The sequence below is a fragment of the Drosophila tropicalis genome, unplaced genomic scaffold (genome assembly GCF_018151085.1).
Source record: "Drosophila tropicalis isolate 14030-0801.00 unplaced genomic scaffold, ASM1815108v1 contig_845, whole genome shotgun sequence".
Classification (NCBI taxonomy): domain Eukaryota; kingdom Metazoa; phylum Arthropoda; class Insecta; order Diptera; family Drosophilidae; genus Drosophila; species Drosophila tropicalis.
The window spans coordinates 275,798-288,463 of record NW_027173338.1 but is presented as its reverse complement, the minus strand read 5'-3'; the positions used below and the strand labels follow the sequence as shown (position 1 = coordinate 288,463).

The 12,666-nt window shown below is 36.3% G+C and overlaps 1 protein-coding gene across 1 annotated transcript in view; it reads right to left on the bottom strand.

Annotated features, from left to right (window-relative positions):
- The window catches only part of Ggamma30A (guanine nucleotide-binding protein subunit gamma-e), a 45,541-nt gene that overhangs the window by 21,835 nt on the left and 11,040 nt on the right, over window positions 1-12,666 (bottom strand). Inside the window, 1 exon segment of the mRNA XM_068294188.1 lies at window positions 2,838-2,979. Within this exon segment, the coding sequence (XP_068150289.1) occupies window positions 2,838-2,950 (113 nt within the window). The 5' untranslated portion in view covers window positions 2,951-2,979.

The following is a 12,666-nucleotide window of genomic DNA, read 5'->3' as shown; positions in this document are numbered from 1 at the left end:
ATCTTTATCATGAGCATTATATGTAATTATGATAAACACATTTGCCTTTTAGTAATTAACACCTGCAACTTTTAAGCCCAGCCCAGCCAAGCCCAGGCTCTGATTCAGTTTGTGCCTCCGTTTGCCCTAAACCTAAACCAAGAGACCTGAGCGAGTTAAGACCGAGAGAGAGAAAGATGGGTGAGAGAGATGAAAGAGAATGAGAGAATGCGTTTGGGGGCGATGTCTCGTCGGCGTGTTGCTAATTAGTAAACAGAATCCCAACTGCACATTGGCACAATCTGTGTGGGTGGTGACGGAACAGGAGGGGGGGGAAGGGGTCAGAATCTGGGGTGTTAAATAATTTATGAAATCTGCCGCCGGCTCATACACATTTGAGCCATGTTGAGCTTCGAGGTGAGCCACCAAGTTGCCAGAGCAAGAACGAGAAGTGCCCTGTTTCATTTGTGTGCCAATTAATTATTCATAATTAGCTGCTGACTAAATGTTTAACTAAATCGCTGGACGCGTTTTTTTTCCTTTGGGCCTCTCTCGACTTTACTGTATTTATTTCAAAAAAAAAAATCGCTTTAGAAAACTAATGACAACGACACTGAAACTTTGGTGGGAGAACGACCAAGACCATGAAGGCCACATGTCATGACAATGTTAAACGAGTCTCTGGATAAGATGACTAGAGCCATCATAACCACATCCAGGGTCTAATCATGGCAAAGCATTTTGTTTGAATTTTCGCTTGAAACTAAATTAAATCGTTGGTCATTACCCGAGTCAAGCATTAATTGTGATTTATGTGGGCGCTGTGAACATTTGGGCTAACCACAATATTATAAATATAAATAGGTAAACATTAACACAGCCACGTCCAGGACTGACAATTACTTCGCGTTTTTTAGATAAATTTTTACATTAGGAATTTGGCCTTTCATTGGTATTAATGATCGAACTTACACTCTTATGCTATACCACATATTGGTCCCAACTGTGGGAAAAGCCAATAGTCAACTCTTAAGAATGAAGAATGGAGACCGACTGTGTTCTATACAGCTCAAAGCTATGGTAAATTGAATTGAGCTCTTATTTTTATATTTACCTTATTACCACAAACATTGCTTAAATAAATGAAACATTTTCTTAATGGTTTGCAAGATGCTTTAATAGAAAAGTGAAGGGAAACTCAACGGTTGCTTCAATGCCATGAGTTACAAGAAGTTTTCTTACGACAAAATGAAGCGTCACTCAAACTGTTTAGGCGTTATCGAGATAGAACCGCGAACTAAGTAGTTTTACTACTATAGCAAAACGGTTAGTAGCTCATCGCTACTTGCTAAACAATGTTTTACCAACTGAAGGGCTATAACTCCAGATTCTAGCACAGATGAAAACAGGTAAACATGAAAAATAAGACCGAGCATCTAGAAACACTCCCAAATAGCCGATTTGAACCCATCTTCTACATTTAGTTCAAGTTTCATTCTTAATTGTTAGTCAATTAAGTGTAAGTATAAATTTCCTTGACTGTTGTGACTAGAAAAATGGAACCTTTGCGTTCAGTCGGATAGCATCCCTCCATCAAAGAAGTAAAAACTTACAGTTTTGGAATTTTTAAATATTAATTTATAATGTGAGAGGTATACAAGATTAATTAAGCCCCAAATGTAAGTATTTGTCGGGACTATTAGCTATAATTAACAAAATGAAATGCCAGGTAAAAAGGATTCCAATCCGTTTTTTTAAGAGATGAATATCCTTAGTACACAGCTTTACATAAATGTAAGGAACATTCCTTTTCAGTTGAAACCTTTGACAAGTCAACCGAAAACCATTTTGTATGTTCGGACTTTAGTTTAAGCCACAATGTCAGTAATATAATTGGTTAGATAAATATATCCAGTTATTTTTATCTCAATTTTGACAACCACAACTCATTGTTACTTTAATATTAAGGGGAATTGTGTTTCTTAAGTAATTCGAATATAATTACATTTTCCATTTGTCCTTTTTCCACTCTAACGCCCATGTCCTTACGGTGAGTTAAGCTATTTTTGGAATTGACAACATCAAAATTAATTGCCATTCAAGAAATTTTCATTCTCGCAAAATCAATTTGCCGCCGGCAGCAATTTATTTTGTGAAAGTTCTTTGCACCTTTTTTAGGAAATATGTTGAAAGGATAAACCTCAAACAAATTGCTCGAGAGAGTAATTTTCATCGGCAAGATGTGAAATTTGTTCACTGTTTTCTTTTCTATAAACTGTTTCTTTATTTTGGAACGGAACCAAGTCTAGTCGATGTCTACACACAGACACTCAACACACACACACACACACACGCACACAAAGAACGCGAGTCACTCCTTGAAAGGATGGGCAACAACCACCAAGAGCAGCAACTTCATATTTATGCAAATATTTTCCAAACAAACAAAGGTAAGGCATAAACTGGGGTTGAGTCAGCTTACGGAGGTTTCGCATAGAGAGGATGGTGCGAGGTGGATGGTTGGACGGATGGATGAGTGGCCAACAGAAAGGGGTGTGTGTGTGTTGGCTTTAAGAGTCTGCTGGGCCATTTTGGACACGTGTATGAATATTTTACTTAGGCACTGTCAACTTGAATTCATACTTGCACTTGAGACAGTCAAGTCGGATAATCAAAATCAGAACGGGGTCACAGGTCACGGCACATGTTTTTCGTTTTTTGCATTTATTTTAAAAATTTTTTTCTCATTTTCTCTCATTAAACACTTTTTATAAGAATTAAACTTTTTGTTTTAATATTTCTTTTTTTTTTGAATTTTTAGTTTCAGTTTTTTTTTTTAACAAATGTTTTGTACTCACTCTGCAATGCTTTTAGATAACGGCCAGCGCTCCATGGAGGCCTGATATTTCATATTCTCGATTTGCTTTTTTAATGCGTCTCTATCCATGTTTTGAAGAGCACTGGGATCCATTGCCGCTAAAATTTATCCACATGCCACCCCTGCAAAGTCAAAGCCAAAGAAATCAGTTAACAGAGATACAGAGACTGAGAGAGAGAAATTATATGGGAGATAGAGAGAGTTTTGCTATAAAAACTGTAATGCTGCAAAAGTAGTTCTCGCTCTCTCTCTCTCTCTCTCTATTCTTTTTGTGTGCTAATTTCACAAACACACAGAGATGGATCAGGTTAGAGGTGCAAAACAGGGTGTTCGAAGAGTGAGAGAGATTGAGTGTGAGAGTGAGAAAGATGGAGAGTCTGTAAGTTACCCCGTTCTATAAGTTTCCCGGTCAGTTTTCTGCATCTGCGCTTTACTGCCAAAACAAATCAATACTGAGAGAGTTTGAGAGAGACAGAGAGATAAAGAGAGCGAGAGAAAGTTTGCGAGAAAGTTGACTTAACAGAGCCGCCATAAAACGCTGACTTCTGTTAACTGTTTTGTTTACAACTGTCTGGCCAACAAGAATGGCAAGAGGCTATAGCATATACCCCAAAATAGGCTAGGCAAATCGGGCTCTCAATATAAAAAAGGGCGCGCCCCAAAAACTTAAAAATGCAAATCAAAAGCAAAATAACATAACAAAGAAAATACTATAGAAAAAACAGCTGAGTTAGACTAAATTCTCTTTCAATCTCTTTCGCTCTCTTTCTCCCTCTATCGCTCTTTAAATGCTCTCTCTCTCTCTCTCACTTTCTTGAAGCCGGCTTATGGACAGCAAATTTATTAAACCTTATTCTCCTTTTATTATGTTTATTTAGTCACAATCGTTCTTTTCGCTTCCCTGTTTGTCTATCCTTCCTCTTGGACGTTTTGCTTTCTCTTCCATTTTTTGTGCGTGCTTTGAAGCAATTAGTTAGTTTTTTTCGGGTCCCGATCTTTGTGTGCGCTTACTTCTTAGCCAAGTTAACGAAATGTTTAACTAAGCGTATTTATTGCTTGTTTCTGTCTTTGTAGATAAATTAAAGGGCATTACAAGGCAATGTTTTGTTACGGCGAGACGAGGGTTGAACAAACAAAAAGGAGGCGTGAACGTTTACAAGATATATTGGGTGATATAAAACGCTTCCAAGTTAAGATAGTTAATTGGCTCATAATCTAATAAGCAGCCAGGCGGTAGAAACTGAGAGTACGAAACTTTTTGCTAAGGAAAAGTAATTGGCAAAAAGAATAACAGGGTCATTTGGAAAAATTAATTATAAACCAAGTGGTCCGTAAAAATAAGGAAACTTACTCTTCTACGCATTTTTCAATTGTCAAAGGAGGCGGACATAATTTTATTTATTATTTTAAGCCATTAAATTTAAAATTTTGATCCAACTTTTGATAGGATTCGGTTCTTCGAAAGGAGCGTCTAATATTTACCTTCCAGTTGACTTCTTATTAATCATTTTTGAATATGAAATAGTTTTAATTAAATTTAAAAGGTCATAACGATCTAAATGTTATTAAATTTTGAGTACTTGATTAAATAAAATTATATTAACTAATAACAAAAGACTTTCTGCTAGTCGCTAGAAGAAAAACGATTCTGTTTTACCACATAAGAGTTAACAGAGCTCTGTTATGAACAGAATCTCCCACTGTTACTTGTAGCCCAGACACAAACCATGGGCCGATGAACAGCGTTAATTTATCGCATGCTAGAAATGTAACAGAGTAAAGGACAATCAGAAACTAAAAGAGAATGTGGCCATACATATGAAGAACTAAATAACCACAAGAGGTTTAGTTGACAAGGATAAAAACCGCAAATGATTTCCTCCGCCCCCGAACACAAGAAAAAAAATGAAAATGGGCAGCAGCCAGCAGTATGCCAATGATCAGAACGAAACATGACAAGCAAACGATGAGAATGAATAAGGTTGTGGCAATAAGGGAAGCGATGAGAATGAGTATGCAGCACAGCTGTCGCTTTTGTAGGTGTAACTTTAAATACAAAAAGGACGAAGCGAACTTGTCGTCCTGCGACCCACCCACCTCCTGTCCACTTTGATACATCATTTTTTGTCGCTTCGCTGGTCAAGTCTGACAAAGGTCCCACAGCCTTTCACCGCCCACACACACTCACACACACAGAAACAAACAAACTCACACACAGCTGTCAGGATGTTAAAGGATTTTTCAGGCTTTAACCGACAGTTGCTACTTTTTGGTCAGCTTAAAGCTTGTGCGACACTTTTTGCTGGCCCAAATGTGCTAATGGCAACATTTTGTTGTATAAAAATACAACAAAAAATACATTTGGGCTCTTCCCCTTTAAGCATGTTGAGCATGTGTCCTGTGTTATCCTTGCTAGCCATGTCATCAGTCGGGCCAGCCATGAGTTGACCAGCTCAGTCACCAGGAGAAGCTTAAAGTTGGTTTAATTAAAACTTTCTTTATATGCGGACCTTTTGAAATTGTAATATTCTCTGCTCTAACTAGTTTCACCCGTTTTTGCTTTGGCCAATAAAGCAAATATGTTTTATGGCTAACTAACCATGTTGAAAACTTGTTCTAAGGAATTAAATGTAAAATATTCGAGTGTAAATTAAATGAAATAAATATAAAACATTTTAGTATAAAGTAACCATAAAAAGTTATAAATTATTCTAATCAGAGTTAAACAGAGTTAATAAAGACCCAAGGATTAAATAAATAACATATAAAGTAGCTAAAGATAGTATAGAAAAGAAAGTCACTTAAATAGTGTACTTTCAAATGATTCACTTACTTTAAAAGGAAAAACATATTAAAGCTTTCGTAATAAAGAAATTTATAAAATTATTTGCTCATTCAATAATCAATAATTTAATATTTCTGTCATTGTATTGGTCTGTGGGAAAGGATACCTTTTTATCTTGTCTCAGACCAATTTATCAATTGCTGTTTGCCAAGAGCCTTTTAAAGTGCATTTCATCCCCTTAAGAGACAGAATCTTTCCTACACGCTTCCCCACTTAACATCGACTAATCCCTGTCATCATCGTCCGCAGATGTTAAAGGGGGCCCAGGCTACGCTGTCTTCAACTTGAAACTGCATAGCCAAACAAGAAAAGCGTTTCCATTTAACCTCCGTGGGTAAGACTCTGCAACATGGAACTAAACTAATTGCTTGAAGCAATTGCCGGGTTGTCTAGTTAGAGGAAAAGAAGCCATCGACATTGACTGCAGGAGCAGAAGCTGCAGGATTTGCCATCGCTGCTGTTGCTGTTGCTGTTACTGAAACCCAATATGAAAGCGATGCACCATTAAGCACACCATGCAACAGAAACTCAACTGGCTGAAAAAGTGGCAGGAATTTATCTCTCTAAGCGGACAGCATGAGGAAGATCCGAAGAAGTACATAGAAGAAGGTGGGGAAAGAAGGAGAACAACATGCAACGGACATAAATCGTTAGCAAAATGTTTTTGGCGGTTACAAGCAGAAGCCACAAACCGAAGAATGGCGGCATGTTGCCCATTCCCATTCCCCAGTCTCAACCCCGCCACCCGAGTGTATCGCGTGTGTGCGTAGGGGTGTGTGTGTGTGTGTGTGTCAACAGGCATACAAGTTTTTCGTTCCCCTTCATTCCTCTCCACCCCGGAATCCACTAAACCAAAAGTAAGCTCACTCATAAAGCTCAGGCTCTTTCTGCTGCAGACAAGGACAACTAGCAAAAGTCAAGTGATTTTGCTTTCTTTTTCTGTCAGCTTCACACTCAAAACAACAAAAGCAACAACAATAGTCACCAACGAAAAAACACAACAAAAAAGTTACAAATTGTCAACCAAGTCAATCTTTTAGCGTTATATATATACATTTTTTTATGGATACATATCTATGTACTTATTTCTGCCTTAATACACATCCAAGCATTTGAAATTTGATGGTCTAACAATTTTTCAGCAATTTACTTTGAAGTATTTTTTTTTTTTCCTTTTTAGTAACATTTTGATTATGTTGTTACCATAATTGGCATTGGCCAAAATGCTTCTCAAATGTTGTTAGCCTAATTGACAAAAACAATTTACGCTTCAGACATTAGAAATATTTGTTAAATTTTTGTTTTTTGAATGAAATAACAAATAGAATGAGATAGATTTCTTTGGAAATTATGAATAAATTCATTTAAATAGAAATTCAATTTAACAACTTTGATTAATTACAAATTACCAACAATTTGTTTAGTTTGTTTTAAAATTAAAATTCTCGCTTCTTGTTTAACTCCTTTTAAAGAGCATCAGAATCATGGGATTCAAAAACTTAATGGCAAGCCGATGTACACAAATTATTTGACATCTGTTTATAGTCTCATTCACATAAAGTCAAAACACCGATTAGATTGAGTGTTGACTCGTTTTTACTTTCAATCATTTTCTCTCTGTTGCTCTTTCAATCCCAACTTGGCCTTGTCTCTGTTTCCAAATGTTTTCTTCCTTTTTCTTATTCTCTGTTCATTGAAGCAGTTAACAGTTATCTCGTTTTTTTCCCCCTTTTTTTGACTTTCCCTCACACTGTGCTAACTATTCATCATTGTCTTCGGCATCGGTTCGATTCAGTTCAATCTACCTCAACCTAGACATTATGCAATTTATATCCTAGAGGGAGGAGGCACAGAGCAAATAGATCTCTGGTCGGGCAAATAGAGGCAAGAGAAAACTGAAAAGTGGAGCCTGAAATGTCACACGAAACGATTTTAATTGCATTTTTGTAGTCTCGTTTTACACTTGGCATCGAACACAGTGAGCAAACGAGCCAAACAAACAAACAAGCAAACAAACAAATAAAACGAAACGAGCGATAAATAAATAAAAGGGACAAAAAAGAACTGAAATGATTTCATTGCAACGTCGTAAATTTCATAGCCATTGGCTATGGAAGAAAATGTGAGGGAAGAACTTCTGAACCTTCAAAGTATTATCAAATTGTCATTTAGTCTATCCATGCACACACACACACACACACAGACATGAAGAGAGACATCTGTTCTAAACATAAATCACGCATACGCCGTGTTTTGTGCGTGCCAGTGTAAAATGCGGTTATTCTCTCCATTTCCATGGCCTCCCATTCGAGCACTAATGATACATTTCAGACTCTGCTATTTAGATGGGTGAATTGCTTACATTTTTGTGGCCAAATAGGTGCATAAGCAGATTGCCTAATTATTGTTTCTCAGAGTTAAGTATATTGCTACCAAAACGTTTATGTAAATGGGCTTTCAGTTTACTTTCTCTTTGGCTTTGGCTTGTAATTGTTTGTTTTTTGCAGGTCAATTTGATCTAGTGCACGCCAAATCAATTACAAGCCTGCTGATCTCAGCAAGATATATAAAATTTGTCTCCACTGTGAAATAATTTATTTGCGCTATTTTCTGGGATTTTGGTAAACATTTTTAGATAAATAAATTTGTAAGTTTTGCCAACAGTTGGAAGTTTTTAGTTTGAATGATTTCGCGCACAACTTCGCTGCCAATTGAGTTAGCTAGAGTCAGTTAACAAAATTATTTTTATATAATTATCAAATTTGAAATTGTTGCCGTTTCCTCTTTGGCTGCGTGATCCAGTTTAAAGTTTTGCAATCAAGTTTCTTCATAAACTGTTTCAACAAGTTATTTAACAACAAATAAATACAGCCTAAGTTGTCATGCCAAATGTCTTCAGTGTAAAGAATTCAAATCTAAATAAGTTTGAATAAGTCTTAGTATTATTTATATATTTAACGAAATTTTATTTTTTTTGGCACTGTTTTTTTAATAAGATGCGCAGTGGACACCTAACACTGGAAGCCATAGACTCCTTATAGTGTCTATGACTTGTCTCCAAGAAATGACCAAATTAGACCAATAGAAATAGTGTCGAACCGTAGGCAACACGGTTTATAGATTCACATACACACATCCTTTAAAATCTTTTTAAAAATTAAAGTGAGCTTTTTCCTGAGCCTTGCCTGAGCAAATAAAGAGCCACCAGGGGGACATCGAATAGATAATAGGAGCATCATTCCTATGACTCTTAAAAAACAAAGACAAAATTAAATGTAATGCCAGGACACAAAACCCCATTAAATTTGCATTAAAATATTCAATTCAAACTTAAGAAAGAGATAGGGCAGGAGAAGAAATGGAGCACTGGAGAAAGGAGTGGGACCAAGTCATTTGCACATTTCATAGAAGGAAGTTTTTGCTACTGTGGCACCGACAGGGTTGAGGAATAGAGAGAAAGAGGAGACTCGTGTGCTTGAGTGTGAGCTTCATCAAAGGGAAACCAGCAGACAACGGCAACTTTTATGAGATGACACATGGCTGCTCAGCTCGCTGGTTTCCTGTTCCTCTCTCGTGATCCTCTCCAGCGGCTGTCTATAGCGTCGCTTCTTTTATGCTTTAATTATTTGCAGAATGCAAAGTTAAGCCCCCCACACTCGCGCACACACACACACCCACACACACCAAGCAGAGACAAACATTGGGCAAGGTATTAAGTTGTAAATATGTACGAGTAAAAACAGCAGCTGAGCTTCAGTTGCATCTGCAGCTTTTACTTCCATGTCTTCAACGACGGCGCCATCATCTTCATCTCCATCGTCATCGTCTTTCTGCAGCTATGTGCGTGTGTCAAAAATGAATTACATTGCAGTATTTTCCTCTGACTCTGCTTGCCTGGCTGCGTACATGTGTGTCTGCATATTTAAGTGCGCCACAAAGTATGCACCAAAGTACAACAAACAGCTGCCTTTCAGACACAAGCGTAGGGCAAAAAGGGAAAAACATTTCGAGTTCAGTAAGATTATTCAAGTTTTTTCTTCTTTTTGTTCTGTTTAGACGATGTCACTGTTTCTAGAATGCATTTCAACAGCCATCATTTAGGTTCAGTTCTATTTTGTGACTTTATTAAGTTGTACTAAGTTATCCTTGAACGATTTCGTAAGCAAACCAATTACTTGACCTGTCCAAAACACACCTTTTCGAATTGAGTAAGAAGATAGGTCTTCTTGAAGATGAAACAAATTGTTTTAATGCACAAACTGCTTTTGTCAGTTGAGTTTGGATTAATAAGAAGAAGAAAGCATTGAGTACTGGGAATAAGTTAAAAAAGAAAACAAATATTTATCCAAGATAGATAATAGGATATGAATAGTAGTCTAAGTACTCTGACAAAAATTCTTGAACATTTTCAAACATCCATCCTTACCTACAAGAATATTTTTAGTCAACTTTTGTATTATTTTGTAAGTATTTTAATAGGAATTAGATCTAATGAATAAGACCCCCACTTTCACGGGACTACGCCCAAGTCTTAAGTGCAGCATTGGCTCCTTGTGCAGTTTGCTTTTCAGATTTAGTTGTGTTTCTCTTACCAGCACACACACACACAGACACATACATATAATGTCTATCTCGCTCATTGCCATTTAGTTAGTGGTCTGCTGGCCGCTTCTTGAAGTGCTTAGACTAAAATCCTATATACTTTACTTAAAGCTTTTACCATAAATTTTAGCATATCACCCGCACAGACACACACGCACACCCACACCCACACCCACATAGAAAAACATCAACACACTTTTTGTAAATTTTTCATTAAGTGTCGGATATTGTTTTCTATCCTGTGTGCGTATGTGTTTCCATTAGAGTAAAAGTTCTGTAAGCAATTGTTGTTTTAATTAAACTAGCAATCTTTTATAAAAGTGCATCTGAGATCTAGGAACTTATTTTTAAGCCTAATCTTTAGTTGATTAAAAGAGAACAATTTCATTTCATATTATTTTCCATTCTTTGGTTTTCCTGAATGTAAAAATATAAATTCATTTTTATTACTTTTAAAACTTTCAAAGGCTTACTGTGAAATTTTTAAAATGATTATCAACTGATTGAAAACTTATTGTGAATTCGGCTTGAATATTTGAATTAATTTAGTGCAAATAAAGTAAATCGACTCCTTAAAAAAGGTTTAGATTTGCTATTAGTCGAAGTCTAGCGTGAACAGGTCGCATTCAGTTTTAGAAACTAAGTAGAAATGAACTGAACAACTTGTTTTTTTAACACTACAAAAGTTTTGCTTGGTTTTTAACAACTTTTTAGTCTGTTGTTAATAGTTTCCATTACTAAACTGCGATAGAGATTAAAAATTTAAATAGATTCAGTTAACGAAACAATTTTTGAAACAGTGATTCAGTTTATACAACTACCTTAAGATATTTATTATCTGATAAACGTCTAGTGCACATCATAGTCATAGTTCATTTTCTATACTCTTTCATAAAGAGTGATCTCAGTGCTAAGAGTAGCAAAACGTCAAACTTTAAACTAATAAATTCTTTGATCTACAGAAAATCTTACAACTAGTTATTATTATTCGTTTCTATGTTGACATCTAAAGTAAATATAAAGTCAGAAAGGTTTATAAAACAACTTAGAAGTTTAATGATTCGTTAAGATCATACTTTGATTAACTGTTGACAGATGGTTTCAGTCAAATCTATCCATTTATTTTGAAAACCCATCGATGTAAAAAAACTGAAATCCTAAAAAGCTCATTTGATCACTAATCAATTACTGTGTTTTCTCATTCGTTTACTAAAATTTATAGAAACCTTTCCGTTGAAATGGCCAAAAGACAATATTAAACAACCACAGAATAATAAATCGTTTCCGCTTTAGCCCTCTCTAATTAAAACGATAAATTTCGTTGGGCTTAAATCCATTTGCCATTTGTGTTTTTTCGTGTTTTTTTCCTCTTCGGCCTTCTTTTCTCATTTATTCAACTGCATTTGTAATTGCCATTTGTGCAACATATTAAAACGATCCAAATGTACCACCAAAAGCAACTGCAAAAATAAAATTCCTAAAAACCATAATTTAGCATCAACAACGCCTTCTTCACCCAAAAGAAGGACGAAAAGGCAAATACATAATCAGGGGGCGTGTAAAGAAAAAAAGCGCCAGATATTGCACCAAATAAAAGAGAAATGATTGTAAAAATGTAAAGAAAAGGAAAATCCGCCAACTAGTTGCAAAATTATACGACACACATACACAGAGAGATCCATGCAGATACATGAATGTGGGCGAAAGGTTGTGGGTGGCCTTGCCACTGCTGCTGGTCCAGGTGGGCATGGCTGCCGCATACATTCATATTATGTATAGAATGTTCCTATGTGTGCATGCTGCCTCTGTCTGCCTCGACAGTCTATAGATAATTTCCTTGCCTTTTCTACAACATTGCAACGAGCAGTTTTCCCAATGTATTTTTCGCAAAGTTTCCGGTACGCTCGGCAGCTAAATTTATTGAACCATGAAATGTTTGTGTACGTGTCTGGGTCCAGGATAAATTCCGTCTAAAGAAGGCGCCACCGGGCGGAGGTGGTGGTGCTGCTTGAATGAAGTTGGTTTCGCCAACCTGAACTGTGTGTGGGCGGAAGGATATTACTTGTTATTTGCTGCCCCCTCTCATGTGTACCCTAGAAATGTAGACTAAGAGACTTTTGGGTATGCCTCAAAGTTCTCAAAACCTTGATCCCATTGGCATATGTAAAAACTTTCAACATTACTTGTTAATGCAGTTTTAAGAAATATATATTTTTTTTTGTATTTGTCTTAAGACTGACACCTAATTCTCACCCATCTCAAGGTTGTCTTGGCAGGTTTCCAGAAAAAAACATTGGAATTTCCACATAAAAGCAAAATGTAAGATATGTTTAAACGAATCTTCTTGAAGACCAAAGAAAAT